Below are 27,936 nucleotides of genomic sequence, written 5' to 3'. Positions count from 1 at the left end.
TACTTAACACCCGCTAAAAAAGTTATTTTAAGAAATGAATGAGCCTTTTCTAGAAAGGAAACTATATATTTGTGACCCGTAAACATCTTCAGTAGAAATGAATAGACTTGGGCCTGAAATCTCCAAAAGGGTGTATCATACAATAATAGGTATAGTGTCCTACATAATGCATTTTGTCTCTTCCTTATACCTATATTATCTCGTTAGACATATACATACGTTAAAAGTTTATATAGAGGAATGAGAGAATCTGTGATGTTGTTGTTTTTTGCTAATACTATGAAAATTAAACACCAATTAAACACACAAGATTAAAGATGGGGTGCTAATGGTTTTATTATTTTGATATTAAAATCAATAAACATAATCAGACTATTGTGGTTACAAGCAGAGCTGTGGTACCAACTCCCGGCTGATACAACAAAGAAAGAATGGTTTACAAAATAAGAAAGAAAAAGAGAGAGGCACAATAACACAACAGAGATTCCGGGCAGGTGTCATCAGGATGTCAAGCAGCCAGAGACAAAACTGTCAGAAGTTCTGAAACTGAATTTGTTACAGTAGTACAAACCAAAAAAAAAAAACATCTTTTAGATTTCCATGCCTGTGCATAAAGCCACCCACTGTGCATCCAAGAAAAGAAAATGTTAAACAAAAGAAAAGTTAGATAAAACAAAATTAAAAACCCAGCACAACATTTATTACACAACATAAATATAACAACTGTCAAGATATTGTATTCGAACAGGCATATATGTGAACTACAAATATAGACGTCATTGCTAAAGAGAGGATCAAGTTAGTTTCAGCAGGATACACTTTCTGCAGGTTTTGCTTCTTAAAGAAATTATAATCACCAAGAGATCTATTATAGAGCACTTAGCAACGAAGTACTGAGACTGGGGAGAGGAACACACACAGGACTAACTACAGAAAGATCCCATGCTGTTGATCTAGTCAAATTAGTTACCATACAAGACCAGAAGCATCATAACAATGGCATGTAGCTGTGGAGCTCAGAATGACCGATACCTCCCACATCCTCTACATGGATTTTACTATAAAATCATTTCACGGTCTGTCTTGATTATCAAAATTGAAGAAAAAAAAATAAAGAAACAGAACATATGCTTTAGGATAAACATTTCCTGTTCGTTAAATGTCTCTCTCTCCATGCATTTTGGCAAATCTGGAAGGAGATGTAAATCACTGCAGTGTTGTATGATGACGTGTGTAGATATGGAAAGAGGGGGTGTTTGTATTATCAAGGGTGGGTTGTTGCCGTTTGCTTCAATAAGATCAGTCTGCAGAAGAGGAAATGACTCTCCTCCCCCAACTATTCATTGCAGGGGAGGATGAGGGGTCTCTGCCCACCAGCCTTTAGTGGCCCCTGGCTAATATCAGGAGCTCCCTGACAGGACAACTGCGAACCAAAGCCCTTCTGAAAAAAAAAGCACCCAGAAGGGGGCGAAACATCTCTGGTGCAGTGGTAAAGTTTTCCCAGAAAACTGATCAAATGCTTAAATTTTTCCCACCAAAGACAGAGAGAGCAGGCGAGCCGACTCCTAACCTGAGCTTCAAGGCTGTGGAGCATCCGAACCTCGGTCCAGGGTCATGACAAAAGAAGAGGTGTGTCAAGGAGAGGTTCTCTTTGCCGACTCGGTGAGTCTGGTTTAGGGCTCTACCGTCCCCGTCTGACTTCCTCAAACCTTCAATGACAGAACACTTCATGGGCTTCACAGACAATGCTTGATCAAAGTCACAATGAAACTGCAGCTCTGACAGCATCTTGCTTCCTTTCACTGGCTTTAGGACAGAACATAACGCGAGAGTGTATAAAGTCATAGGATTCTGACGGCAAGGAAGGCAATAACTGAATATGAGTGGTATTTTTATGTATTTATACAAATTATTTTTATGATGTATTGTAAGTTTTGTGGCCAAATCTGGTGAAAGTCGGTGCAGTCTGTAAATAGGGAAACAATTAGCAAATGTAAATGCTTTTGGGTATTTATTTTTGATTACCTGTTGATTTATTTAGTTATTTTTAAATACATTTTTAAGATGATTTATTGGATTTATATAATTTGTTATATCTCTGTTGTCCAACCTAAATTACAATCTGATGTTTATATTGATGCACTCTTTACTATCTAATTAAACATTAATTAATGACTTTATAACCATTTATATGTCATATTATACCCATAAAAAAATATCTAAATGATGAGGTATATTTATACTATGAGTAAATCTAATAACATTTCTATGTAAAAGTACAAGAAAATGAATTAAGTAATTATTATGTAGTTATACAGTTGTATAAAATGAGATAACGAAGCAAGTTAAGTAAAAAAAAAGAAAGAAAACTGGTTCATTGTGACTTTGATTCATGTCTATGAACCTCATGTGAAGTCTGGGACTCCTGGTAAAGCCTGCTTCAGTGGAAAAGCTATTAAGTCTAGTTTCAACAAATTGTCTCCTTACATGTTAATTTACAGGACAAAACAAATAAATATCAAAGAAATGGTATGAACACTGGGATCGGGAAAAATACGCACCAAAATATAATTTAGGGAAAAAAATTCTAACATGCAACTTTTGACAAAATCAGAGCATAAATATCAAACCATAATATGAATACAAATTTAAAAAAAAGGTTTAAACATACAAGCAGGACAGCGCCATATAAAGATACAACATTCATTATCTTTCTGGGTCCTGATGACAAGAGTCTCCCTCTGTATCCAAACAAAAGTCTAACAGGAAGTAGCACAACAGGAAAAGCTCAACCAGACACTCACGTCTGTCTTTATGATCCTGCTGAGGAAGACTAGTCTACATTCATCAGCAAAGCAGCAGCAACAGAGTTATACCTCGCTATATCAGCATACAGCAGTGCAGCAGTCAGAAACACAAGACTGACTAGAGTCATCGACAGAAGGAATAATATGGCTAAAACAGCTTTTTAACACAGCCATGTTAGCACCCAGCCACTGACAGATTAGCACCACAGTTTACCTCCATGCTCAGTTTGTCGCTTTATTCGCAACCTGTGACTCAGTGCCAACACTGACTTCAAGGAGGGTCTGGCACTTTATAATAGCAAAGTTAAGAAACGGAAAGTTCTGTTTTATGCTTTTTTTGTTGTTTTGTTTTTCTCAAAAAAGGTCTCAAGAGGCGGCAACACAGTGCTCCATGTCAAAACCACAGAATGCAATTGAATCGACTAGGTAAAAAGCAGGCCCGAGTCTCCCTCTGCCTCAGACACAGTGGAAGTTTGCTCTTCTCTACACGGACACACCAGCGGTGATAGCAGCAGCAGCCAATACAGAAAACACAATAACGTGGCGTAGTGGGCAGAGAAAGAGTTCAAAACGGAACCAGGTTTCCCAAAACAACATCAATTTAGAGTTTACATTGATGTTCTTCTTCAGTTATACGTTGAAAGTTTAATCCTATGCAGACACGACAATCAGCATATCTGCCGTTTAAGGCCGACTATTATACAAAATCAATTGATTTAGGATTAAAATTAGGTTTTGATTTAATTTTTGTACTTGAAGTTTAGGCTTTGGGAAACCCAGCCCCTTGTTTCTGTAGGGAATCCCCTCCAAACTGACAGAAGGTGCAGATTTGTGTTCTCATATATTTGATTAAGGCACCTGGTTCAGCAGGCATCATATTCAAAAACCAAGTGCAAGGTGAGTAACACTCTTGGTCTTTTGACTGTCGTAGGAAAAAGGTGTGAAAAAAACAAAAAAAAAACAGGGTGTGTGGAAATGAAATACTCAAATTTTGTCATGGACACGCTAAACCAAAAATGTAAGTCTCTTTGTGCTCATTCAATAGCAGCAGGTATGAAATAATTTGACTCAGAGTGCAGTAACAATGGAGACGCGTTCCATTGATTGGCCAAATTATTTCTTGATCTGCAAAGAATTCCAGAGGTGACTTGATTCTCTCAGTGCTATGCAGGAAATCGTCATGCAGCAACATTATTCCTGCTACGTTTTTCTTTTCTTTTTTTGTCACAGAGTACATTTCTGTATGTATCTAATTCACACTAGGAAAAATGTGCAGGTTAGTGAGTATACAGCCTCTGAAGATGAGGTGTTTTGACAAACACAAAGGGTAGCCCACAAGGGTCCGAACAAGACAGGAAACATTTGAAATGCCCCGAAAGAAACTCAAAACCAGACTCTGAGATCTGACATCACAGCCAGCAGGAGGTGAAGTCATTTTAGTATTATGGTTTTGTTTTTATAAACCCAATTTATTGAGACAATAATATTTGGTAATGCTCATCTTACAGATTTGGAATTTCTTGATTCTTTTTGACTTTGTTGTTGTGGTTAACATGTTATCAAACAGTAATAATGTAGTCATGTTTCTGGCAACCTGGTGAAAGAAAGTAAGTCCAATATGCTAAAACTAGAATTGATTAATTGTTAGTGTATAAATTAATTATTATTTTTCCATTACTGAACTGCATAGCACTTTCAAAGACACTTCTTTGAAGTTATTCTAAAATTACAGAAACAATGATGAAATAAAGCATTACCAAATATTTCCTCTCTCACCGCCAACATATTAACATTAGAAGAAAATTCCACTTGCTATTTAAATCCACAAAAGCAATGTCCTAATACACCAAAATATATGCATTTATTTTGCAGTTCTGGTGAATGTTTTGTGCCTCTCAGATGGAAGATCCTCTTGACTTTGGGCAATGGTATCAAATCAAGGAGTCTGACTTTTACAAAAGAAATAATGGTAAACCTAACAATAGCAATCATACAGCTCAATAATACAGAAATCACCATTCTGCTGTTGTTCAGAGTAACAATGTTCCTCTGATTGGTCCAACAGGTACAGTTCAATGCAAATGATTAGGAGGGGAAGTCTGGTCTGATGACAGTTATTGAGAAGAATAATCACATGTTATCTGTGTGAGTGGATCTAATACAGATGCCATTTTAATTATTGGATGATTTCTTGGGAAAGTAATCAGCACCATGTGACAAACCTCAGTTGGATCACGGCGGGAAATCAGAGTCAAATCCTTTGTGAGAGGAAATTGTTTCAGGTTGTGTATGTTTGAATACCGGTGTGGGAGAAAGCGTAGAAACTGTGAATTATATTGTGACAAGTCTGTTGGCCTTTTTTAAGTTTGTGTAGCGAGCATTGCACTATATTGATTGACATTGACAATTTATAACACACACACACGCACAAAATATTTTGTACAGAGTAAAGAATGGCGACAATAATTGGAATACATAAATATATTTTCTTTTGATTATATATTTCCTCACATATGTCAGATAGAAGAAAAATATTACCCTGATTTGCTGAAGAAGAGCTTTATGGATCCACTTAGCTTTTATTGGACAAGAGGAGCACACACTCTATTAGCTTAATAGTTGACTGTATAGGATCATCAGAAATAAAAAGAATAAGGAATAGTTTACTGGCGAGGATTTTCACTCATTTCCTTGACTGTTAAAATGCCACAGAGTCTTCTGGTCTGAATGTAAAGTTGCACAGCTTGCGCCTGTCATGTTAAATGTAAAAACCTGTGAGGATTCTATCTTGAATCAGCTTCGTGATCGTCTACAAAACACACGCACACACACGCACACGCACACGCACACACACACACACACACACACACACACACACACACACACACACTCCGCTGAGCTGGTCTACTATTGGCCAACAAGCAGCACTTTAACCCCTGTTGACCCCCTACCAGACCTGGGTAAAATTGTAGTTGAAAAAAATGCTTCAAATGTAGTCCCAAAGGATACAACTGGGCACAAGGAGTTCAGATTTTTGAAAGCATTTTTCACACCGATTTCACCACGTCTGCTACTTCAGTCAAGGTTGTTTTGAGCCAATGAGGCTGAATAGTTTTGTTGTTGTTGACAATATTTTGGCAGAACAATGTCATAAACCTCAGGCACACCCCTTGGCAACTGACATGTCTGCCAAGTAAATATTTTTGTTTTGTGTGTAAGTGAAAAGTTCAAAAAGGCAATAAGTGTCCGGATTGAGTCTCCATTTGTAACTGGCTTGCCATACAGTACAGTGATATAGTAACCTCCCCCAAGGCGGCCCGGAACAGCATCTTTCAAACGGGCTCTTCCTGGCCGCTCTGGGCTAAAACCCCCTCCTCATTAAGTCACAAGTAGAAATCAGTTTACAAATGATAACAATATAGCTCTCTGGAGAAATGTGTCTTCACTGTACATCACCCTGAAGAGGAAGCCAAAGCAGAATCAATTTTTCCATAGGAAACCTCTACTGAAGGCAAAAGAATCATGATGCCAAAGGGGTTGGCATCAGGATCAACGTAGGGGCCCTGGAATCAAAACCCTCGTTTGTTTTTTTAGTTTTTTGTTTTTTAAGACCACAAACACACCATCCTCATGGTTCCTGACCAGGAAATACATCTATCCTGTCTGGGCTTCCCAAAGCCAAGCAATGATACATGCTCATACAGCACCTCTTATCATTACATGGCTACAGAAACATTTAGACCGCACACCTATTCCCTGGTAGTTTATAGACCTAGCCAAGTCAGGTAATAGACCTATCCTAGCAAGTAGTCATCAAGTACACTTGCAGCATTCACACCAGGCCTTTTAGCAGCAAATGGAAGAAAAAAATGCTCTCTTTTTGTTGTTGTTTTTTCTCCTTTTTTGGACAAAGTGCTTTTGTTTTCAAACATATAAGATAAGAGTATTCTATACATATGTCTAACATTTAGAAGGTACATATCAACTTATAGTCTATTTACAAAAATGAATCACTACTAAGAAAATAGCTATGGACGGTAGGAGGAGCAAGTCATTAGGCTACAACTAGCACTAAGAATTCAAATAAGAATCATGGATACTCATCATTCTAGTTTCAGAAAAAAGCACCATTTCTCCCTTTTTAGACGGAACAGAAATTTGTAAAAAATATATATATGCAGCACTAGCTGTTATTCAATCACACAATACAGAGAGACCACAGCTCTGCATCGCCATCACCAGACATCAGAGTTCATTCTGTGAAGGAGTACATTCTTCACTTCAAACTGACCTGAATTCAGCCTTGACAAACATGAATTTTTTGTTTGTATTCGCCTGCTACCAGAGAAAACTCTGTTTGAATTTTAAAATTCCTGGGAACAGCGGCATTTCCGCTGAGTAGGCAGCAGGAAGGCAAGCATGCAGGCATCATGCATTTCTAAAGGTCGGACATGCTGCCAATCTGTGGCCTGGATATTGTAACTCTGCATGTTTTTGGTGAAGAATGTTTTTTCTTTGCAGCTGTGACTGGTCAGGAAGGATGTGAGCTGAGGACCGAAGGTAAAGCCAGGCAAAAAAAAAAAAAAAATCCAAAATGCAACCTTAAGGCAACAATGCCAATCCCAGGATATGCAAAATTCTACCGAATTCATTGAATATGTGTAAAAATCGGGATCACAATGCTGAATCCAGATCAATCTGGGAAACACTCAAATGGCTTTGGCTTTCATATAGCAACTGGCCTCACGTCTCCACGCTGCTCTGAGTTTCTTGCTTATCTGGACAATCCTCCTCATTCTCTTTAGAGACCACTCAAACTAGTCTGTGGCTTTGTTGCATTGTGTTTCAAATAAATCCAGTCCCGATTCTCTGTAAATCCCTCAGCCAGTAAATGATAGCGAAAGGGTCTGGTGTCGGTTCATATATGAAAGTCTCAAATCAACTGGCTGCTCTTTAAGACCGTTCTCCTCTTTTCGTCCTCATCTCCTTCTCTCCACTCAACAAATATTTCCAAACCAACAAGAAAGATAGCAGGCAGCTAAAGTACAAAAATATAACAATTTTTTTTGGGGGGGTTTTGTGTTTTTTTTTTTCTCTAACTTACTTGATGCAAGGATAGGATGTAGAAATTTGTCATGCTTAAAAATTAATCAATTGTCATGAAAAGTGGCATTTCACCATTGATAGATATAGCATTAATGTTTCTATATACAGTACTTTAAAACACAATTCAGTTAATATTTTGTTGATCTACATACAGAAATCAAACAAGTGACACCAGGAACAAAACGTTTTGGTTATTGTTGGTGACATTTTGACAAACAAAAATGTAACATAGCTTATCTACTAGCGCTCTTGGTTTTTGTCCTAGATAGCGCCATAAAAACAATTAGCACGTGGAGGGAGGAACCAGTTCAGGAATGAAGTGCTTGCTAAGCAACACATCTACTGGAGAAGCCCACAGATGGAGTCAATTTTCAGATTATTAAAAAAATGACTGAATGTTCCTTTTCTGTACAGAATTGGACCCAAGCTAATTTCACAGTTCTATGAAGTTCCCTGACCCTCCCACATTTCTTACATTCAATACGGCGTCAGTTAAGCTGTGCAAAACCTTACTTTAACTGGCTGGTCGCCATTTCGTTGCATGTGTCTTTGGTACAAAAAACAATCAAAATATAGTGTGCAAATATTTTTTTGTAACTCTAAACGAAAATATCTGTTAACCCTCCCCCGATCCCTAAAGACAGAGTACCAAAAACCAAAAGTAATCAATTGCAGAGCCCTCCTATATACACAGACTCTGTGGCATGACGCAACGAGAGCTTCCACTTATTTTTGTACATTCAGAAGATCTTTAGACAACTGAAATACACAACACAAACCCACAGTTGTCCCCCTCCTCGCATTCACCAACAATCTCCCTCAGTGTAAAGCTGTCCTCTCCTTGGCTGGACCTCGGAGAGTTCTGACCAATCACCTCTTCTCGTTCAGTCCCTCTCATGCACTCACTCAGACTTACAGAAACACACACATACATATACAAGGCACAATGAATAGAACTCTGATCAAACACTAGTATGAACACACCTGGTCATCTCTACTGTACAAAAAGGGGAGCCAGTGCCGTTTTTCACTGGGAGATACTTTTATGTACAATTTTCCTAGAGGAGATGGATCACTGTTTGTCATCTTCATCACCACCATCATCATCATCTTCCTCACAGTCTGCTCCTGTTCTGGCAAAATGCCCGTTTCACCCAGTCCAGTTATAACCAGCACAAGGCCAAAAGCACCAAACTACACGCACTTCCTCTCCACATGGTCAACCACCTCCTGCGGTTTAAGTTAACGTAGTCAAAATGAGCCATTAACCTTCCTCCCAGCAGGATGTCTGTTGCTTAGTCGTTTACGTCTAATTTTGACTTTAAGCTTCTATCGCTTTGTTGTTTCAAGCTATATTTTGCTAAAAGTGAACTCCTACATTTTAACAACAGCAGACCTGATTGGCAAACAGGGGATGGCATGAACATATTTAGGCCTTCAATACAAAATACTTCCTTGCCACCCCAAAATGCCTTGGAGCAGCTTTCTTTTCTTTTGTTTTTTTTCTCCGCAGCTGTCTTGGCAACCAAAGATGTTTTCGTCAAAGTACTTTTTCTGAGCGGGTCAATTTAACATCCTGGAGTTAATTTTTGTTGCCACGTAAGGTGAGCCTTTTCAAAGAAATGATAACTGGAACTTTTTTACAACCTTTGACGGTGTCTGACGAGTGACAATTCTTCCTCTATCATTACAACCTCAAATAAACTGTGTGAAAGTATTCCAGTGGTTACACTCGTGTGACTGTCTCTGTGTCAGCCCTGGAAGCAGACCTCCGACAGAATCGACCCTACACAACACTATGTTAAACACATCTAATAGTCACCAGTGGATTTAGGACGTGCTATTAGCTATACACCTAACCATCCCTTGCTTTAAGAGGCGCTTTCCCAACAGACGCTGGCGATGGGTTGGGAGACAGTGACACACTGACTCTGCTCACAGTGTTCAGAGACAGTAAGCTAAGGTGTATGCCATACAGGTGCATGGCTAAAACAAGCACACATACATACACACAGGGAGTGGTATGTGTGTTTGTGTGACTAACAATGGTTATGTACTCTGGGTTGGAGGGGGCATGCAGCAGGGAGCATAGTTACAATGGGACAGCACGGTGGTAATATTTAGTCCACTGCTCTCAGTGGACCGCAGTTTGTCTAGATCTTGGAGGTCGGGACTCGCAGGCCGACCAGTCCACCGGTGGGATCGCCGCGTCCTGTGTTCTCCAAGATCTTGTTGACAAAATCCGAAGTCTGCCCAGCAACAGGTGATGCCACTGCAGTAAGCCACATGAAGACACATTCAGAGATGTTAAACACTTTGGTTTATGGAACTTACTTGTCTCAAACTCATACGATGATTTTTGTACAGCAGCTACAGAAAAGATACTTTATTATTGTCATTAACCTTTCTGTTCAGATTGAGCTGAACTGTTATAGACAGTATATATCCATCCGTAACATTTTCTACAGAGGATTTTTCTTTGATATTCTTGTAAAATGCATTCATTTCCTCTGTATTATCTTCTGGATGTCTTCATAATATGATGATAAGAATCAATAGTGATTAAGTTAAAGGCTGTCTTACTACTAGCGATTTTATTTCTCACCAATTGATTTTTCAATCATGTAGAATACTTCCCCGTTGAGCCTTCCGGATGGGGATTATGCAGTGAGCAGGCAGGAGGGACGTGGACTGCCACTGCTGTGTTGTTTATGTTACCAATTTATTTGTATTCATGGTTTTGTTTTACTTAGTTTTGCATGATTTTGTGTTGCTTTATTAAGTCACCCTTTTATTATAACCTGTATATTTGAGATATACTCTTTTTACTGTTGCAACCATTGGATCTAATGGATTGCCTGTGTTTTTAATACCTTGTTTAAAGTATTCGATCCAATAAACTTTGTAACCTTGGGGGAATCTTGTTTCAGTCCGTCGTTCACCACCACCTGTACCAATAGAGGATCTGTGGGCTTTGAGTTGGTTTGAGCCAAAGGTTGTTAAAGGTGCAGTGCACTATAAATTGTAAACCAAATCCGGGCCTTTCCGTGGCCCGTGGTCACACTAGCTTTTCTTTTTACCACTTTCATAAAAGTTTAATTTAACTTTAGAATATGTGTAATCTAATTCTCAATATCATTACATCATAGTTTAACCCATATTTTATTAGCAAATGTATTTGACAGGGAGTTTTTTAATTATTTGTTTTCTGAACTATTTTGCTGTACACAACATATTTTAATTAGGTTTTCAACAAAAAAATGGCTTCCATTGAGGTATGCATATTTTATTATATGTTCCTTAATCTTTGAATCTTCAAATAAAGAGCTTTTAACCTCCCAGTGTTTGAACTTCATAATGATACTAGTCATTTAAATTGACTGTAATGTGTGTGTAATTAATCTTTCACAAGTTACTGCCAGTTATGTATGTCAGCTGCCTTCCCCCTCTTCAATTCTCACCGAGTGTCTCCTGGATGAGATGCTCCAGAGTGTCGGCCATGTTGGTCGGACGCTGAGATGAGTCCTCCACTCGGGCAACTATCTCCTCCTTGATGGCATTGATCACAAAGAGCAGCCGATCTACAGAAGGGCACATGGTGGAGCACACAACTAAGCACCAATAAAACGTTAACACACTCAGGAACGGTTGGTGATAGCACCCTTCCTTTTTTGGTCATTTTCAACGATTTGATGGTAAATTTTGAATGTGACAAAGCTTAAAAGTAGATGCAGGTAGATTTAGTGAAATACATTTGACAAAGAACTTTATCAAGGCATGAATAAAATCGAAGCAGAGGTTGATTTGCTTGGTGTAAAAACTGTGTCGTAAGCAACGTACCGTATTCTGTGCTGAGTCCCCAGAGCTTCACCTTGTTCGCTTCGTACTGGGCCTTCTTTTTTAAACGACACGCTCTACAATAAACAACAGATGACTGGAGTTTACCAACGCATAACAGGAGAGCTCTTTTTAGCAAACAGCAGGCACTGGGAAACATGACAGGATGCTCCCAAATAAACATCTCGGGTACAACTAAACTCTACACTCATGGGCTAAGCAATAAAACCTTTTGAAACTAATATACTGTGGCGGTCAGTGTGATTGTAAAAGAAGGTCCGTGCTACTCTGGTGTGTACATACAGTACATGCGTGCAGGTGTTACCTGGATGCCAGCTTGTTCTTCTCCTTGCGCGACCGTGGTCGTGCGGTCAGCGGCAGTTCACTGACGGGCGTCAAGTCGCTGATCACCTTGTTCAGTTTACGGAGCTCGGTGCCGATCTGCATCAGCTTGCGTGGGTTGGGGGTCAGGTCTTCCACGTCTGTGCGGCGAGACTTCTTCAGCATATACTTTCCTTCATGACAACCAATGAGAGGAGGCATTAGAGATGACTCTCACATCCATTTTTTTTTTTTAAATTGGTTTCGTATTGTTTACCAAGTTAATATTATTTGTTGTATGTTACATAATCTGTGACTGAATAATAAATTAATCATGAAACTTTTTTTTGCGCCTCTATAAGCTATAACTCATGTAAAACAATTGGGCTGTTTGCACAGGGCCGGCTTGCGATCTCAAGCAATAGTTTCAGTGATGTATTTTCTCTGTGTGCCGCGACAGAATCAAGCAAGAAAGCGCACTGATAATCTACTATAAACAATATAAATGATATATCTTATATGATATAAATGATCTCATTCTGATAAATGATAAAATATGATTATTATGCTTTCAACTCCTCTCTCTCTCTCTCCATGCTGTTCTCCCGGAGTTTCAATTCACCACCCAAATTTTTAAATCCATTAACTTTATTTATTAGAATAGCCTAGTGTCACTGCTGGTTGTGAATGCATTTTTTATATTATGTACTTATACCATATATTTGATAGTTGTACCTAAACAGAGAGCGAGTGCGACGAGCAGACACACACACACACACACACACACATACGCAGGCAGGCAGGCAGACAGACAGACAGACATGCAGACAGACAGGCAGACAGGCAGACAGACAGACAGACAGAATTAGCTCTATATAGCTAATCAGAGGAGCAGAATTGCTTGATGACTGGCGCAGAGAAATTAGCTTTTTGTGTGAGGAGCCAGGCTACTGCTTACGCAATAATTGACGTCCACATTCAGTGTGAATCCGGCAGGTTCAGTAAGAAAGAAAACGGTCATTGAGCGTGTGTTGGACCGCCACCCATTAGTAATGATTTCATTTTCTGCGCTTTCTCTTTCTGAAACCACTGCTAAATTATCTAAATTCAAGTCATCCTCTAAATATGCAAAGACAAAATTTAAACAAAAGGATAAACGGGCTTGAATGCAAGAAAAATGCTTTGCAGTCTTGTGCAGAGCAATTAAAAAGGCCACATGTGATCACTTAAACTATAGTATCACTGCAACATGCTGCGCACAGCTGCTGTTGTGGAAGTCCAAACCGCCACAGTCCCACTGAGAGACTCAGTACTTGCACTGCAGTCTCCACTAAAAGGCGCATTAGATACGTTTTATGCAGTGGTGTGTGATCGAGGTGGTGAAATGAAATGTCAAAAATAGAATAACTTAAGTCTTTCCTTTGAAGATTTTCATAAAGCTTTTGACTAAACATCATAATCAAGTGTTCAAGCAAGGCCTACATCCTACAGTGCCAGCATGTGTTTTATATATATCTATATATATATATATAGATATATATCTATATATATCTATATCTATATCTATATATATATATATATATATATATATATATATATATATACACATACTGTATGTGCGTGTGTATATATGTATACCATGGAGAGGCCCGTTCTTCTGGTACAGGTTGCTAGGCAGCGTGTGTCTGTCCCACTCAGACGGCTTAAGCATACGTTCCTGTTTGGAGGGGGTGAGCTGCTCGCTGTACTCCCAGAAGTAGCGACGCTTGCCTCTCTTCCGGCTGGAGACTCCTGCTGTCAGGCCTTTTATGTCCTCCATTAGCTCCATGTCACAGCCTGGAGACAACAAGACAGGCGAATGGGGAGGAAATCAGAGCAAATGAAAGACAGAAAATGAATATTAAGGGGAAACAAAGACAGAAAGGTAATCATTTAAGAAATAAATCAAATAATGACAAGCACAAATTGGTCACACACAACCAGAAGTGTGAAGATGACAGGCTGCTACCTGGCTCTGAAAAGGCATCACTCATGTCCTCGTCCTTGTCAGCTTCATAGTCTTCATCCTCCTCTTCCTCATCCTCCTCATTCTCAGACAGCTCGTGCTCGCTGCCGAAACCCTCATCGTGGTCTTCGTCATCCAGCTCAAGCCCATCGCCTTCCTCCTCCTCCGCATCTTCCGCATCTTCCTCATCTTCTTCCTCCTCCTCCTCCTCCTCCTCTTCCTCCTCTTCCTCCTCCAGCTGGGAGTGGGCTCTACTGGCCAGCCTGCTGCGGGTCAAGAACAGAGAGTAGTTGTGCTCCTCCTCCTTGCTCTTCTCCGCGCCTTCGACAGTCGGACCGCTGCCAGCGCCGCTAGCCCCTGCCACACTATCGCCGCTGCTGACCAGCCCAGAGGTGCTGCCCTCCAGGGCCTGGCTCGCCTCAAACAGTTGAGGCACGGCGGCAGACCAGCCTACAGGCATCTCCCTCCTCCCTGCACCCTCTGCCCTCCTCTCAAAGCTCATCAGGCTGGCAGAGCCACTGGCTGCAGAAACAGGAATTACCACCAAGGTGGCGCTCGCTGAAGTGCAGGCCTTCTCATCTTGTGGCTGGGAGAGAGGTAGAGGTGGACCCGACTTCTCAAAATCCATCTGGGAGGGCGTGTCAGGCTGAGTTTTAGCACTCACACGGACTTTAGCCTTCCGCACAAAGTCAGTGCCGTGAGAAGTTGGGGCTGCCATCTTGTTTCCTCGCCCCTGGGGCTTGGTTTCAGCTTGGCCGTGGTCCTGCGTGAGACTAAGGAGGTTCTGGTTCTTGGCCATAGTTTCAGTGCTGGAGGGGACAGGTCTGGTGGCTTTTTGGGAGCTTTCAGGAAAGTCTGGGAGAAAGCTGCGGGAAGGACGGAGAGAAGATATGGAGCTTGGGGAGGGCCGTGCAGAGCCGGGGCCCGATCCCTGGCCAGGGACCAGGGGTCTCCTACTGTGACACGGCTGAGGGCCAGTCAGCATCAAGTCAGCAGGTGGGTAGAGCACCTCACATACAGGCTGCGAATCCTCGCTGTTGAGCTGAGCCAGCGTCGGGGTTCTACCAATCACGTCCTCGTCCTGGTAGGGACTAGAGAAGTCATCTAGTCCAAGGAAATCTACCTCTTTGGTACCCCAGATGTCACAGCTGGCCAGCCGTGTGTATCTGCCAAGCACAAAGACATGCAGTAGTGTCAACAGTCAAAGCTTTCATTGTATATAACCTTTAATGTGTAACTATTGGCTGTGTTTCATTTAAATACATCACGAAAAAGAGAAGATATATATTTGGACCAAACAAAACATGAAAAGATGTCACACTAGACTTTGGAAAACCGTTGTTTTTTTTGTTTTGTTTTTTTAAGTGATCGATTCATGGATAAAGTATTTGAGAGATTAATTAATAATAAAACAAACTGTTTGTTGCAGGACTATTTAGAACTGCAAAGGCTCCGTTTTTGGGATAAGTGCAGATTTTGAAGTTGAAAAGCTTGAATGATGCATCTGGGCCTAAATCCATACCGCCTGGAGCGACAAATCTGTCTGCATTTGTTATTTCACCTGCAATTTTCACCTGCAATTTTCACTTTGCCTTTAGTATATGGTTTTGTGTGGAGTGTGGAACCTGGAGGTAGTCAAACTTGTTCCTTCCAGCACCACAACATACAAACAATACCACAGTGCCTCAGAGCTCACAGAGAGAATATGACTTATGACTGACCCAGAAACACGCTCCATCAGACATCAGACCTACCAAACAGCAGCGTGGGCCTAATCTGGACAGTCGAGGTTGCAATGATGACTCACTCATTAGTCAAAAAGATACAGCACTTTCCTCTGTTCCACTTAAACATGACCTCAATCAACCCTGTTCGCAGCACTATTCCTCCTCAGTTTTAATCGCCTTTAGTCTTGAGAAAATGTTGTCTGCCCTCAGCTGACACTCTCCATCAGAGGAGAAGGTACACAAACTATTTAAGCAGGATAGGCGCAGGACAGACAGAGCAGCACCTGAGACCTCAGGAGACTGCGTCAGCCAGGTGCTTTGTTGTTTAATGGCCTCTTAAACCACCGTCTCCCTTCGAGCAAAACCAGTACCTGCCTCCAATCATCTTCTGTCTGTGTCACACCAAGATGACCTGCCTGACCGATTACCGGTCAGTGATGGTGAACTCTGCTGCTATACAAACCTTTAGGCACCTGTCCTAACGCATAACATTCACAGATTCACATCTGTGAATGTTATTTTAACAATAATGCTTTCATGTATTTTCAGCTGCACATTAATACACATTTGGGTCTATAGTGAGTATTTACAGCAGCACGACGGTGTGGCTCAAAATAATCTACAGTAACCATGACCATCGCAATTAAGGATAATGTCACCCAGTGCAGCATCAATAGTTTTTAGACAATAACAGAGCTCTATGGCCAAGAGGAATACGTATATAAGGCTTACACAAGACAGAACTTCTTAATAGGATTAATTGATTGTTAGTTTTGGTCTTTTCATGGGATTTGTTGAAACTATCGCAACAAAAACAAAGAGGTTACTTTCAATAGCTTCACAGCCGGTTACAACCAGTCAATTTTAAGTGGCTCATGTGAGCAGCTGATTCTTTCTCAGAGACAAGAATTTGCTTCCACATCTTGTGGTCACTCAATGCGACCTCCTGTACCGTTAATATTTAATACCACGCTAGTTATTGCACAATAGGTAGGTAATATAAGCCATCTTTAACTTCAGAAGGTTGTCAGAATGCCATTTAAGTTCCATTAGATTCATCAGTATGTTTTTATGTATTATTTACTTGCTGTTGTTTTTAAACTCAATCTAAAATAAGCCACAGCACATAAATAAATGATCCAGTACCTGGTGACATCTTCCCAGTAGGAGTCCCACTGTTCGAACGCGGAGCTGCAGACTGTCTCACACTCGCCCAGACTCATGAGCTGATCCCCACAGCCCTCCACCTCCTTGCCTCCGTCTCCGACCCCCACGATGCTGTCCCGACAGGGGCTCTGCCGGTGGGTTATGTCTCTGTCCTGCAGTGGGGATGAAAACATGGAGGTGAGTCAAGCAGGTTAGAAGACGGTCTATTTCTAATTCTGTAGTGTGACGACAATTCTAATTTGTTTTTCAGTCAGAAGCGTCTGGATTTAACCAGGATGAGGCTAAACACAGAGGTGTGTGTTGTCAATATCAGATCCTCTAATGTCTTTGGAGGGAGGGAGGGAGAGGGAGAGGGAGATAAAACCATATCTGTCCACACACAGATACACACAGTGAAAACTAACTGGAGGGTTGAAGAAGATGACAGGTCATCCTCCACTCATTCACCATATTAATGTGTAACTATGGTGCAAGAAATTGAGCGCGTAGCAGCTAATCACTATTGTTTAGTCTACAGTGGACAGTAAATTCAGGTAGACACCTGTGGCTGACAATGTGAGTGGCGACAGGTGAGCTGTCTCACATCACCCACCTGTGAGCCTGTCGAATGTCACACTGCTGTTAAACAATTAGGCGCCGGCCTCTCTGTTTTTGAATGCTACTCTGGCAGCCGAGCTGACTGCATGCACGCATTTATGTCCAGTTTTTCCAGTGGAATTTGAATTTACACAATTTTCACTTCTACTATGACTATGACTAAAACACAGTGTAAACGGTTAGGGAGTCTGTGACATAGTTTTGTCAAACAAATGATTTCTTCTGTTAACATGTCTGAAACTCTACTTACATATACAAAGGAATTACCAAAAACAAAACATCCCTGTACCACTAACTGTCCTGGGAATTAAGATCCACTCTGCTGTTTGTTGGTAGCTTGTGTGCTGTGTGACATGTAACCTAATATTGTTTTTTGATACGGGTGGGGATACTCATGCCAAGCTGTGAGCAACTGTGACCACTCAAGCCGCGCTGACACGGTGCAAGGGTTTTTCCACTACACTACATGGCAAGGTAGAAAATAACCGTTTACCTTGATGACACTTTTCCATGTTTGTTTCACAATTAATTAAAGCCTAATGCTAGTTTGCCAGTGCAGAGCTTTTAATGTAAAGTAGCACCAGCAGTTAACATAAAAAAATAAGGCTGATATCTGACAGTACGAACAGGAACGTAGAAGTGAAACTAAACTCCAAACTACAGAGATCCCAGTTAGCAGTATCATTCGTTCTGTTAAGAAGGTGATTGGCTGCAATCTGCCATCCCTACTTGAATGTTACGCCTCCAGGATCCTGGGGCGAGCAATAAAAGTTGTAGCCAATCCCTCTCACCCTGGACACAAACTGTTTTGAGTCCCTTCCCTCCATCAGGAACCATTACCTCATGCCACAAAAACTGTTTCTTCCCATCCACACAGCCCGGGACCCCCACTGACCCAGACTTTTAAATCCGCAGATCAATGAAATACATTAACACATCCCTGCTCAATTCTTAAATATCCACATGACACTTTAATAACAGACTTGTTTTAACATTCTCTTAGTTTGTTTATCATTTTTTTGCATAAATTTGCAAAAAACTTTAAAGTCTTATACTATTGCACTGTGTTTATTGTCACGCACAAATCACAGAGACAAGTTTCTTGTATGTGCAAACGTACTTTGAATAAACCATCTCTGATTCTGAAGTTACAATTGTGCTTTTCTTTTTTACTATATTATACTAGAGCTATCAACTATGCCTACGCTTTAATATTAGTTTAATAATTCTTTATGTTTTCTGATTGCGTGGGTGTGTGCGTTTGTGAGTGTGTGGGTGTGTGCGTTTGTGAGTGTGTGTGTGTGTGTGTGTGTGTGTGTGTGTGTGTGTGTGTGTGTGTGTGTGTAACCACTCACCAGTTCGTACATGAAATCTGGGTCAGAGCTGGTGGCGAGCAGCTCAGTGCTGGTGAGGGCCTGGTCAGCAAAGGAGTAGTTCTGAAAGGCGTCAGCAAAGGAAGGCTCCATACTGACACTGGGCTGCAACACAACAGAAATAAAGATGATGTGAACAAACAATAGTAGACCTCATCGTCACCAACATTGAAATATAATATACAAAGTTCTTCCTTCTTACACTTCACTTTGTTTTGTGCAGGACGAAACCCGTCTACCTGTGTGACCACCCTCTGTCGGCACTCTTACCTGAGGCATTGCAGAGCACAGTTTAGAGTTCCAGCTAGGGGATACTCTGGGCCTCCTGTTTAGTCCCAGAGGTCTGAGGTTGTCCGATTAGCAGCAATTAATTACTGCTAAAAGGAGACGATCTGGTGGATGCAGCCTGCAAGGCTGAGGGGGAGGGGAAAGAGAGGGTGTCGATATTTGGGCTCAACCTGGTCTGGTTGGATCTGTTGGATCTTCAGGTCTGTGGAAAAAACAGAGAGAGTGCACAAAGCAGAATTAGAGGAATCAATAGAGACTAAACCAAGAAATAAGCCACCATTTCAACCACAGCTGCTGAGTTTGTTTGTTTATTTCCCACCAAAACGCGAGATGCATACTGAATTCAATCAGTATCAATATATCCATACCGCCCTCATTTACAATGTTATTTATATGGAGAGTTATTTTGCCTCTTCTGAAATGTACTGTGCGAGCTAATGATACCAGAACTAAAGTAAATGGCAGCAGTAAAACAGAGAACCAGTTTGTCTCCTTTGTGGTTTGTAGATATGGAAATACACATTTAGTCTGCCTTCTGTGAAGTTATGATTGTGGAGGATATAATAACCCATTTTCAATTGTTAGAAAGGTCTTCTGGTGAGGTCAGACAAGAATTGGCAAGGTGATTTAGATGCAAAAAAGTAAGTGGTACAGGAAATGAAGATGGTGTGGCAGCAAATACAAGCTGTAGCAGCTAGCAGGCTGACAACAGCGTTTTGTTGTTGTAAATTGAGAATCATAAACCTTTTCATCAAAGAGTTTATTGCCACTATTTATCATCAACGTCCTTTCATTCACTGCCCGCCATGTAGCACCCTGCCCTCTCTGGTGCTTGTGTTATCTTACCATGCAGCTGCATCAATAAGTGTATAAACGAGTAATATTTCATAGTGTTAAAGTCCGACACTGACGGTCCAAAAAGCAAATTCCTCGCCGCCCTCCTCTTCACTGAAATCAGGAGTGGATTTCGGTTGCAACAGGTCATTTTAGTACAGTGCGAATGAAACTGTAACTACCGAAGATTTTTAAAAATACCCATACCAACAAGTAAACGCCCTACTGAACAATAACAATAGCCTGGCTTTTGTTTGTCACAAAAGCTTCTGTGTCTTTAAAAGGAACACATCATGGGAAACATTGTCCCAGAGCTTCTGAAAGTGAACTGTTCCTCCATGATCCCCTCTGTTTACTGATAACTGCTGGATGGGAGGCTGGGCCTTCTGTCTAGATTTGTAGAGCTGGACCTAAAGTCAACAAGGCACTGGGCCACTCTAGTCTATCGTAATCTTTCCTCCTCTATTCCTCTTGTCCACTTCTGCTTTCACAGATGTATGACCTACATTTACTCTGAAGTTCTGGGGCCTGTTTGATGAAGCCACATTCGTGGATAGCCAGCTATCTTTGGGCTCACTTTTAAACAGTGTAGATTATCACGGTAACCAATGCCACACAGCTAACAGTCAGGGCAGGTTAAAGCTGCCAGTAGACTCCATCAGAACTGCTTGTCGGTTGGTCAAATAGTTTCGAGAACTCCCTCCCCTCGCACCTTTTCAACATTAGGGTGAGCTGTGTCCAACCATTTCTGTAACTTTCCAAAACAAGCAATCAGACATTTACACCCACATCACAATGTGATTGGTCAGCTGTGTGGAGGAGAGAAAGGAGCCAGAGTTTGAACTTCTGTAGATTTGTATCTAAAGACTTTCCCTTTTTATGGGAACTGAGAGCAACACTATAAATGCCTTCCAGGAGAGACCATCTGAAAATGTGCACCATTATCAAAACAGCACTGCCTCTATGGCAACCAGCTTTTTACTTATACTTTGAATGTGGCCATTCTTAACAACTATAAACACTTTTGCCTTCCAACATGGTCGGACAACACTTCATACAAACTAGTTCTGATCGAGCATTAACGAGGCGGCAACCTCCAGGTCTGAAAAGAGAAGGCAATGCGGAAGTGCCTTGAACGATTTTTATTTCAAATGGTCATGAGGGGCGACTCCTCTGGTTGCAAAAAGAAGTCTGATTGTATAGAAGTCTATGAGAAAATGACTCTCCTTCTCACTTAAACTATTCCCTCAGTAAACATTGTGAACATGAGTTTATGGTCTCAATTTCTACTTTCAAGTCTTCTTCAACACAGCATGATTTAATTTAGTAAATTATGGTTCTAATTATAGTAAACGGTGGCCAAAATGCCAAACTCTGGGCCTCAAAACTGAAGCCCACAAACACATGGGTGCGTCCACTTGTTGATTTATAGTGTATGAGCATAACCCGACCACAACTTTCAAGAATAAAATCGAAAGAAAAGGTCAAGAGCCCAAAAACTGACCAATAAAATCACTTCACACAAACTGAGCTATCATTGTAAACGATACAGCCCTGCAGCTTAGCCTTGCTGCCAATTTGTCCCAGAGCAACAGACATTTCATAAGTCTGTAAAATCACTTTTAACTGCCATGATAATGAAGTCAAAGATAGAAGAAACGTTTTTTGTGTTCAATTTGGGTTTAAAACTTCTAACAAACAGAGAGTGCAGTAAAGGCTCTGGCAGTGCACTCCAGTTAATAAGTCAATTAATCACTATGTGAAAGCCAGACCAGGCAGGCTCCAGAAATCCTCTTTGCCATGTGGCGGACAGTCAGTCACTGTGAATGGACTTTATCAAAGTAGTCACCTGTTGTGTGCGTAGATGCGAAGAATGTAAGTGGACCGTTCAGTTAAGTGTTACATGAGTTACTGAGTAATCTAATGACTGCTCTATCAATTAATTCCTTGTTTTCCCAAGCAACAGTCCAAAACCCAAAGATTTTCAGTTTAAAGTGATATAAAACAGCAACAAATATTCCCAGTTATGATGGTATAATTAGATAATCACTTTTATGATCATCAAAATAGATGCTGGTTATTGTTCTGTTGATGAACTAAGTGATTAATCGACTAATGGTTTCAACTCTGATATAAAGTAAGACAACTGAGTGTTGTTATTAAGGGTTCTTGCTACATCCGAATCAGAATATTGAAAGAATCTGTAAATATTTGTCAGCATTTCAAAGACTTGCAGGATACTCTTTATTCATTGTGCTCATCATTCAATCAACCTACTGAACCAGCAAGTCCATTAGCAAAGTGCACAGCAGCTCTCTGCCGACCCAGTAGCAGCTGGAAGCTGCTGAGAGAATAAACTTCTTAGAAGAATAAGAAATTTGGTGTGCAGTCCAAACCCCGCCCTCATTATTTGTTCGGAAAGAACCCAACCGCCTCCCCATAGTCATTCAGGGAGCATCTGATTTGCTTTGTGTTCATCGAGCTTAACCATAACTTCATTTTCAATAATCAAATTCCACCCTCCCCTCATTCTCTGCTTGCTTGACGTTCTCTCACTTTCCGGCAACACCTACTGAGTCATCTTTGGGCCCTTTGCTGCTTTTGCATCGCAAATAACTTAAAAATCTGCATGGAGACATGACCCCCTGCAGTGAACAGCTGACACACAATCTACACCAATCCCACTCCTCTGAGGCCAGGGGGACAACATCGCTTCCTCTCACAGGGTGCTGACCGACTAAAATGAACTTCTCACCTCAGACCTCTGTCGCCATGTGTTCACAGTACTTTGCATAGAGACAGGAAGTGACAAGAAAACACATCAATACAACCCTACAAGTACAACAGCGTTTGTAAAAGCAACACATTTGCAAAACAACATGCAAGCACACAAGTCTATATGCACAAATATCCACGTAGACCCTCTTAATGACCAACAGTATATTTGGAAGCTCAGCCTCTTGAATACGAATTGTGATCATTATCATATCTCAATATGTGCTTCCTTCCAGGGCACCTGTGTCTGGTGTCACTTGTCATAGAGGCAGAATGAGGAAGCATATGGCCTGAGCACAACAGTACCTCCAACAGCATTGATCCAGGCTCTTTGCTATCACAGAAGAAAACAGAAAGCCTTTGTGTGTACAAACATGCAGAAAACAAGTCACAACGCTCCTCACCTCTCCAGGCAAAGCTGCACTGAATATTTTCCAGTAGCAGAATTAAATTTAATCCAACCCACTGCTTAGTAGCTGACACAGGCTGTGATGTAGAGCCGGATATTTATGACAGAGCCTGACAGGCCCCAAAAGACTCAAGCTGAATGCCTCTCTCAGGATTTGGTCAGACTTAGTTCTGAGATGAAAACTGCCAGCATTAGATACTTTCTTTTAGCTTTTATACTTAGCTTGCCTTGGTTTAAGGTCACAACAGTCTCAACTGTGGGCTTAGGTCAGGGTTTAAAATTTCAGATTTTCTACCGGCCTACTTTACAAGATTTTAAAAGATTTCCTTTTTTCCCCTTTCTATGGCAAATGTGAAAATCGATTTTATACATAGAAACCGAAATGTTCACTAAAGAGAGACGTATAAACTGAAGAAGACAGACATTGCTCAACAGGACAGACGTTTTGCAGCATCATGCTTACATCTCAAAAGTGCATAGGGATAGGCAATTTCAGTTGAGTCTGAAACAAGGGCCGGCTTTCACCCACCCAGTCAAGGTAACACAACCCTCAATCTCAGTATTTTTATTGACTTTTGATTATACTGTTACAATGCACTGTGACTGCATCCTTCTCAACTGCTGCAGCTCACATGTTGGATACATCAAATGTCTTCTTACACAATTTAGAAAATGTGCTTTTGTTCTTTATAGCATCCCTTGACAACTAACTTTGACATGTGGTGTCACGATGCAGTCTCTCTACAAACGCACAGTTTCCTGTATCGATGTCAGGTTCACACTTGCTGCTGTTTACGACGAGCTCAAAATGGACCCGGACAACAGCTCTGTCTTCTTTGCAGCATCAGCTGGAGTTGCAGTATTATGTGGTAGTTGAAAAAAAAAAATGTGTCTCGCCATGACAAATAAGTGGATTTATGTATTAATCAAGTGGCAGAAAGAAAGCTTCATGCAAAAGTGATATTTACACATTTTACAATTAATTTGTTGTCATTTATCAAGTAAAAATAACAATAAATATTCATATTTTCAACAACCAACTACCCGGTGTTTCCTCCCCTCTCTGTTAGTTCAAGTCAGGACAAAAAGAGGAGGATAGTGGTGACTCACTATCATGCAAACAGCTCACATTCTTCGCCTCACAACATTGGACGTGATCCAAGTAGGCCAATCAGCAGTGTCGTATCTGGAATGAGTTACCTACTGATACCAGTTGGTCCCTGATTCCTTAACAGATACAAAGCAGGAGATGCCAGACTATTTAAGATAAGATAAGATAAGATAATCCTTTATTAGTCTTGCAGCGAGGAAATTTACAAACAAGAAACATAGTAAAAAACAAGATCAAAACAAGTATTATGAATAAGTAAATAAGTTAAAAAAAACAGTAAAGAATATTAACTGAGTAAAAAAAGTTTCAAAAATCAACAACAATTCCAATATAACTAAAAATATGATATATAAAATATTATATTTACTAAATGTAAGAGCATCATAAAAGGCTATTAACGACACATGCTAAACTAAATTTGATGGGTTAATTAATAGTGTTGTCTTACTTCCATCGCTCATCGATTACCTCAATTTTACTACATTCTACAGCTCAGATCAATGACAATGGGTTCAGTATTTGAGAAACAATCATCAAGTAGATGAAATGAATGAAAACGAAATGTATTTATTGTCATATACATTTTTTACACATATACAAAATTTAGCCTCTGCTTTTAACCCATCACAAACTTATCGGGAGCAGTGGGCTGCTGAGAGGCAACAGCTCTGTAACACAACTACACACCTACAGGAGGATTACTGTAAACCAGTGAGTGGGTGGGTGGGTGGGTGTCGTCCCCCCCCCCCCCTTGGAGTGTCACAGAACCATTGCAATGGGAACACACATGACCAGAGTGTGCTAAACTAAAGTTGAACAGAACTTTCTTACAGCAGACACAAACACTAACTAATGCCATTGTTAATTAATTTCTGAATCTGAGCCATGGTTATGTTTTTAGCCCCACCTGTGCTTTTCCTGCTAGTACAGGTCAAAATGTCTGAGGTCAATTCATCTGATTAATTTGGGGACGATACAGAGTTAAGTACATGTAAAGGGTAATTTCGGTATCTTCTAACTTGGATCCTATTTCACCATGTTTTGTTTATAAATGACTAATGGTGACAACATTTTTTTTAATTGGTCCAGTTTTGAGCAAGAATGCTGCAGATGACAGACACTAAGCAGTCGATGTAAACGCTCGGGGGCTCACCATCAATGTAAGTCCACTAAAAGGGCTTGATTTTGCCACTGACAGGCTCAGATGGTTGTTTAGCTAACAACATTGTGGAAAGGACCATACAGAAAATAAAACGTTTTTCTTTACCTTTCGCTCGATCTGGTTTATTTGTCATTGTGTTTCTGACTTGGAGAAGTCTAAAATCGCATCCACACTGTCAAAAATGAGCTTAATATTCCAGCATTGACATTGAACATGTTGCATGCAACAAGTTACATGACACAAGAATATTGAAGTTGTAAGTACAAGAAAACGCTTTTCTGGTGATGCTCATCAAGCAACCACATCAGTCGAATCTAAATGACAAAGTCTATGAGGAAGTCTATCTTGATCTCAAGTTCACCATCAATAAAGCAGGAGAGCCTTGTGTGTAAAAAACATGTGGGCATTTAACTTTTCATGAGAACTATTTGCAAACAGGAACACCCAGATCATATTCTTGGTCATGTTATTTCAATAAAATTCAACATGAACATGGATCCTCTGCTATATACACACACAAGCATATGGTCGCAACTCAATAACGATGAGAAGTTAATAACAAAAGAACAATTAAACACTAAAAAGGGACTTCTCAAAAATACCCTGAATTTGATGCATGTGATGGTCATGATATAGCCTGCAAATGCTTGTATTTAACCAGCACTGTTACAAAAGCAATAGCAATAGATCTAGTAAAGACACTGATGATGAAAGCACACAGAGCTTTGCAGTTTCCTAAAACCGTGTATTAACAACCACAATTTTAGTAGAAAAACACTAGAGAAATAGTATTAAATAGAAATAAAAAATGTAACTCAATATTTTTAAAACCAAAAATGACATCTCTACATCTCTTTGTGATGGATTCACTTGTTTTGAAGAAGCATAGTCAGAGTGCACAAACATCTACATCTCAACATCATCATTATCACCAGCTAACAGGCGGGTATGAATTACAAATTACCTTTCATCAACACCAACGGTTCCATAGATGTCACCAGTATCTCCCCAGTCTCTGCACTCATCACAGATCTTCAGCAAAGCAAAACAAACCTCAACCTAACCCGTGGTGCCAACACCCACCTAATCCTTCAACCCTATTGGTCGAGCGGAAATAATGTCCCGCCTACAGATGTGCCTAAATGGCCGCCGCGACTCTCACTCCCAGCAACTGCTGCGTACTAAACAACCCGTTTCAATCTAGGTTGAGGCAGAAGATAAACACGTTGGCGGCCTACATGCTCGTGGCCTAGATAAGATATATTTAAACGATATTTAATGTCAAATCTACCACGTACCACAAAACCTGAACACACCATAACATTATAACTCAATCCGTGGCATTTGTTAGTATTTATACTTAAGAGGAGACGCGAAATCAAACGTTTATCTGCCGAAATCGGTTTGATAAAACTATACATCGTGTTGTTGAGGTGGAAATCCATAATAATCTATCATGACAAAGAAATCGATATCTAGATAGCTCCTCTGTGTAAACATTAGTCTGATTCGGGTGTATTTAACTTGCAGCACATGGAAATTTCTAGCAGTGTCGAGCTTTTATTTTTTCCAGCAGCACCGTATGTCTCGCGTTGGGGGGCGTGTTCCTCCAGAGAGCACGAGCTGCCTTAAAAAGTCAGCATCGGACATTTCACTGGCGCAAGTCTTTTATTACCATAAACACAGTTAAATACGGTTATATTATGTTCTTCTTCACATATCAAATATGTTATTAAATAATAAATAGTAAGTATGTTGTAAAAGTGCAGCATGATTTGGACACTTTAAAAGTAGAGTAACGTTACAAGACAATTCTTCTTAAATAAGTGCAGGTTTTAACCATTCTCACCCCGACAACGACATATAACCCCACATCTGAAGAAACCTACCAATAGATTATAATAGGACATAATCAACAAAAACAACGGAAAAAAATATTTGGGCATATATAGCGCGAACTGACATTTGACAGTGACGGACACGTCTCTCAGATCACCACGCAGCGTTAGCTACATTTCTCCACCGTAACACGTCCCGCAGGAGCTAGATGAACTGCAATGCACAATAAGAAACACGTTGAGCGGATTACTTTAGCCAAACTGTGTGGTTTTTGTATGCGGAACCGACGAATCCTGTTTCCCTTTCACCCGCAGCTCAGTCAGTATGGCCTCCGTCCGCCCCCTTCCTCGTCCCACTTGAAGCCCGATACACAACAACAACCTACAGTTAGCTTCACAGCTAATCCTCTACCGCGGAGGACACACAAATCCTCTGCTCAGCAAAGTTCCCCTGAAACAGATATATAACGGTGCTACTCACTTTTAGGACGCCCGTGCATACATCTCGCTTCGTTTCGGACCTCGTGTATGTTCCCCTGTTGGAAATAATAGGATCCTATTTTCAATGGAGTCCACACG

At 40.6% G+C, this 27,936-nt stretch overlaps 1 protein-coding gene across 2 annotated transcripts; it reads right to left on the bottom strand.

Annotated features, from left to right (window-relative positions):
* Window positions 1-311: 311 nt before the first annotated feature.
* crebrf (creb3 regulatory factor) lies at window positions 312-27,936 on the bottom strand. 2 transcript variants are annotated; one of them, XM_068716135.1, is made up of 10 exons: window positions 27,839-27,936; window positions 19,211-19,430; window positions 18,923-19,045; window positions 16,950-17,122; window positions 14,080-15,242; window positions 13,710-13,907; window positions 12,076-12,265; window positions 11,754-11,827; window positions 11,375-11,494; window positions 312-10,185 (listed from the first exon to the last, which is right to left on the bottom strand). In XM_068716135.1, the coding sequence occupies exons 2-10, from the start codon at window positions 19,217-19,219 to the stop codon at window positions 10,067-10,069; spliced, it is 2,169 nt and encodes a 722-aa protein (XP_068572236.1). In that variant the 5' UTR covers window positions 19,220-19,430; window positions 27,839-27,936; the 3' UTR covers window positions 312-10,066. The 2 variants fall into 2 exon arrangements, with proteins under 2 accessions (XP_068572236.1, XP_068572238.1); XM_068716137.1 differs by lacking the exon at window positions 27,839-27,936 and adding an exon at window positions 26,484-26,566.

The sequence above is a fragment of the Cebidichthys violaceus genome, unplaced genomic scaffold, assembly GCF_023349555.1.
Source record: "Cebidichthys violaceus isolate CVI_PGR_0920_01 unplaced genomic scaffold, fCebVio1.0.p SCAF_20, whole genome shotgun sequence".
Lineage (NCBI taxonomy): Eukaryota > Metazoa > Chordata > Actinopteri > Perciformes > Stichaeidae > Cebidichthys > Cebidichthys violaceus.
Note: the sequence above shows the minus strand (reverse complement) of the source record. Positions and strands in the feature narration are given on the sequence as shown.

What these genes read in the sequence shown, in the direction of transcription:
- crebrf (XM_068716135.1), bottom strand. An exon ending in TGATGCCTTTTCAGAGCCAG is followed by an intron (nt 13,908 to 14,079) that starts GTAGCAGCCTGT and finishes TGTTGTCTCCAG; the next exon opens with GCTGTGACATGGAGCTAATG. An exon ending in AAGAACAAGCTGGCATCCAG is followed by an intron (nt 11,828 to 12,075) that starts GTAACACCTGCA and finishes TGTTTATTGTAG; the next exon opens with AGCGTGTCGTTTAAAAAAGA.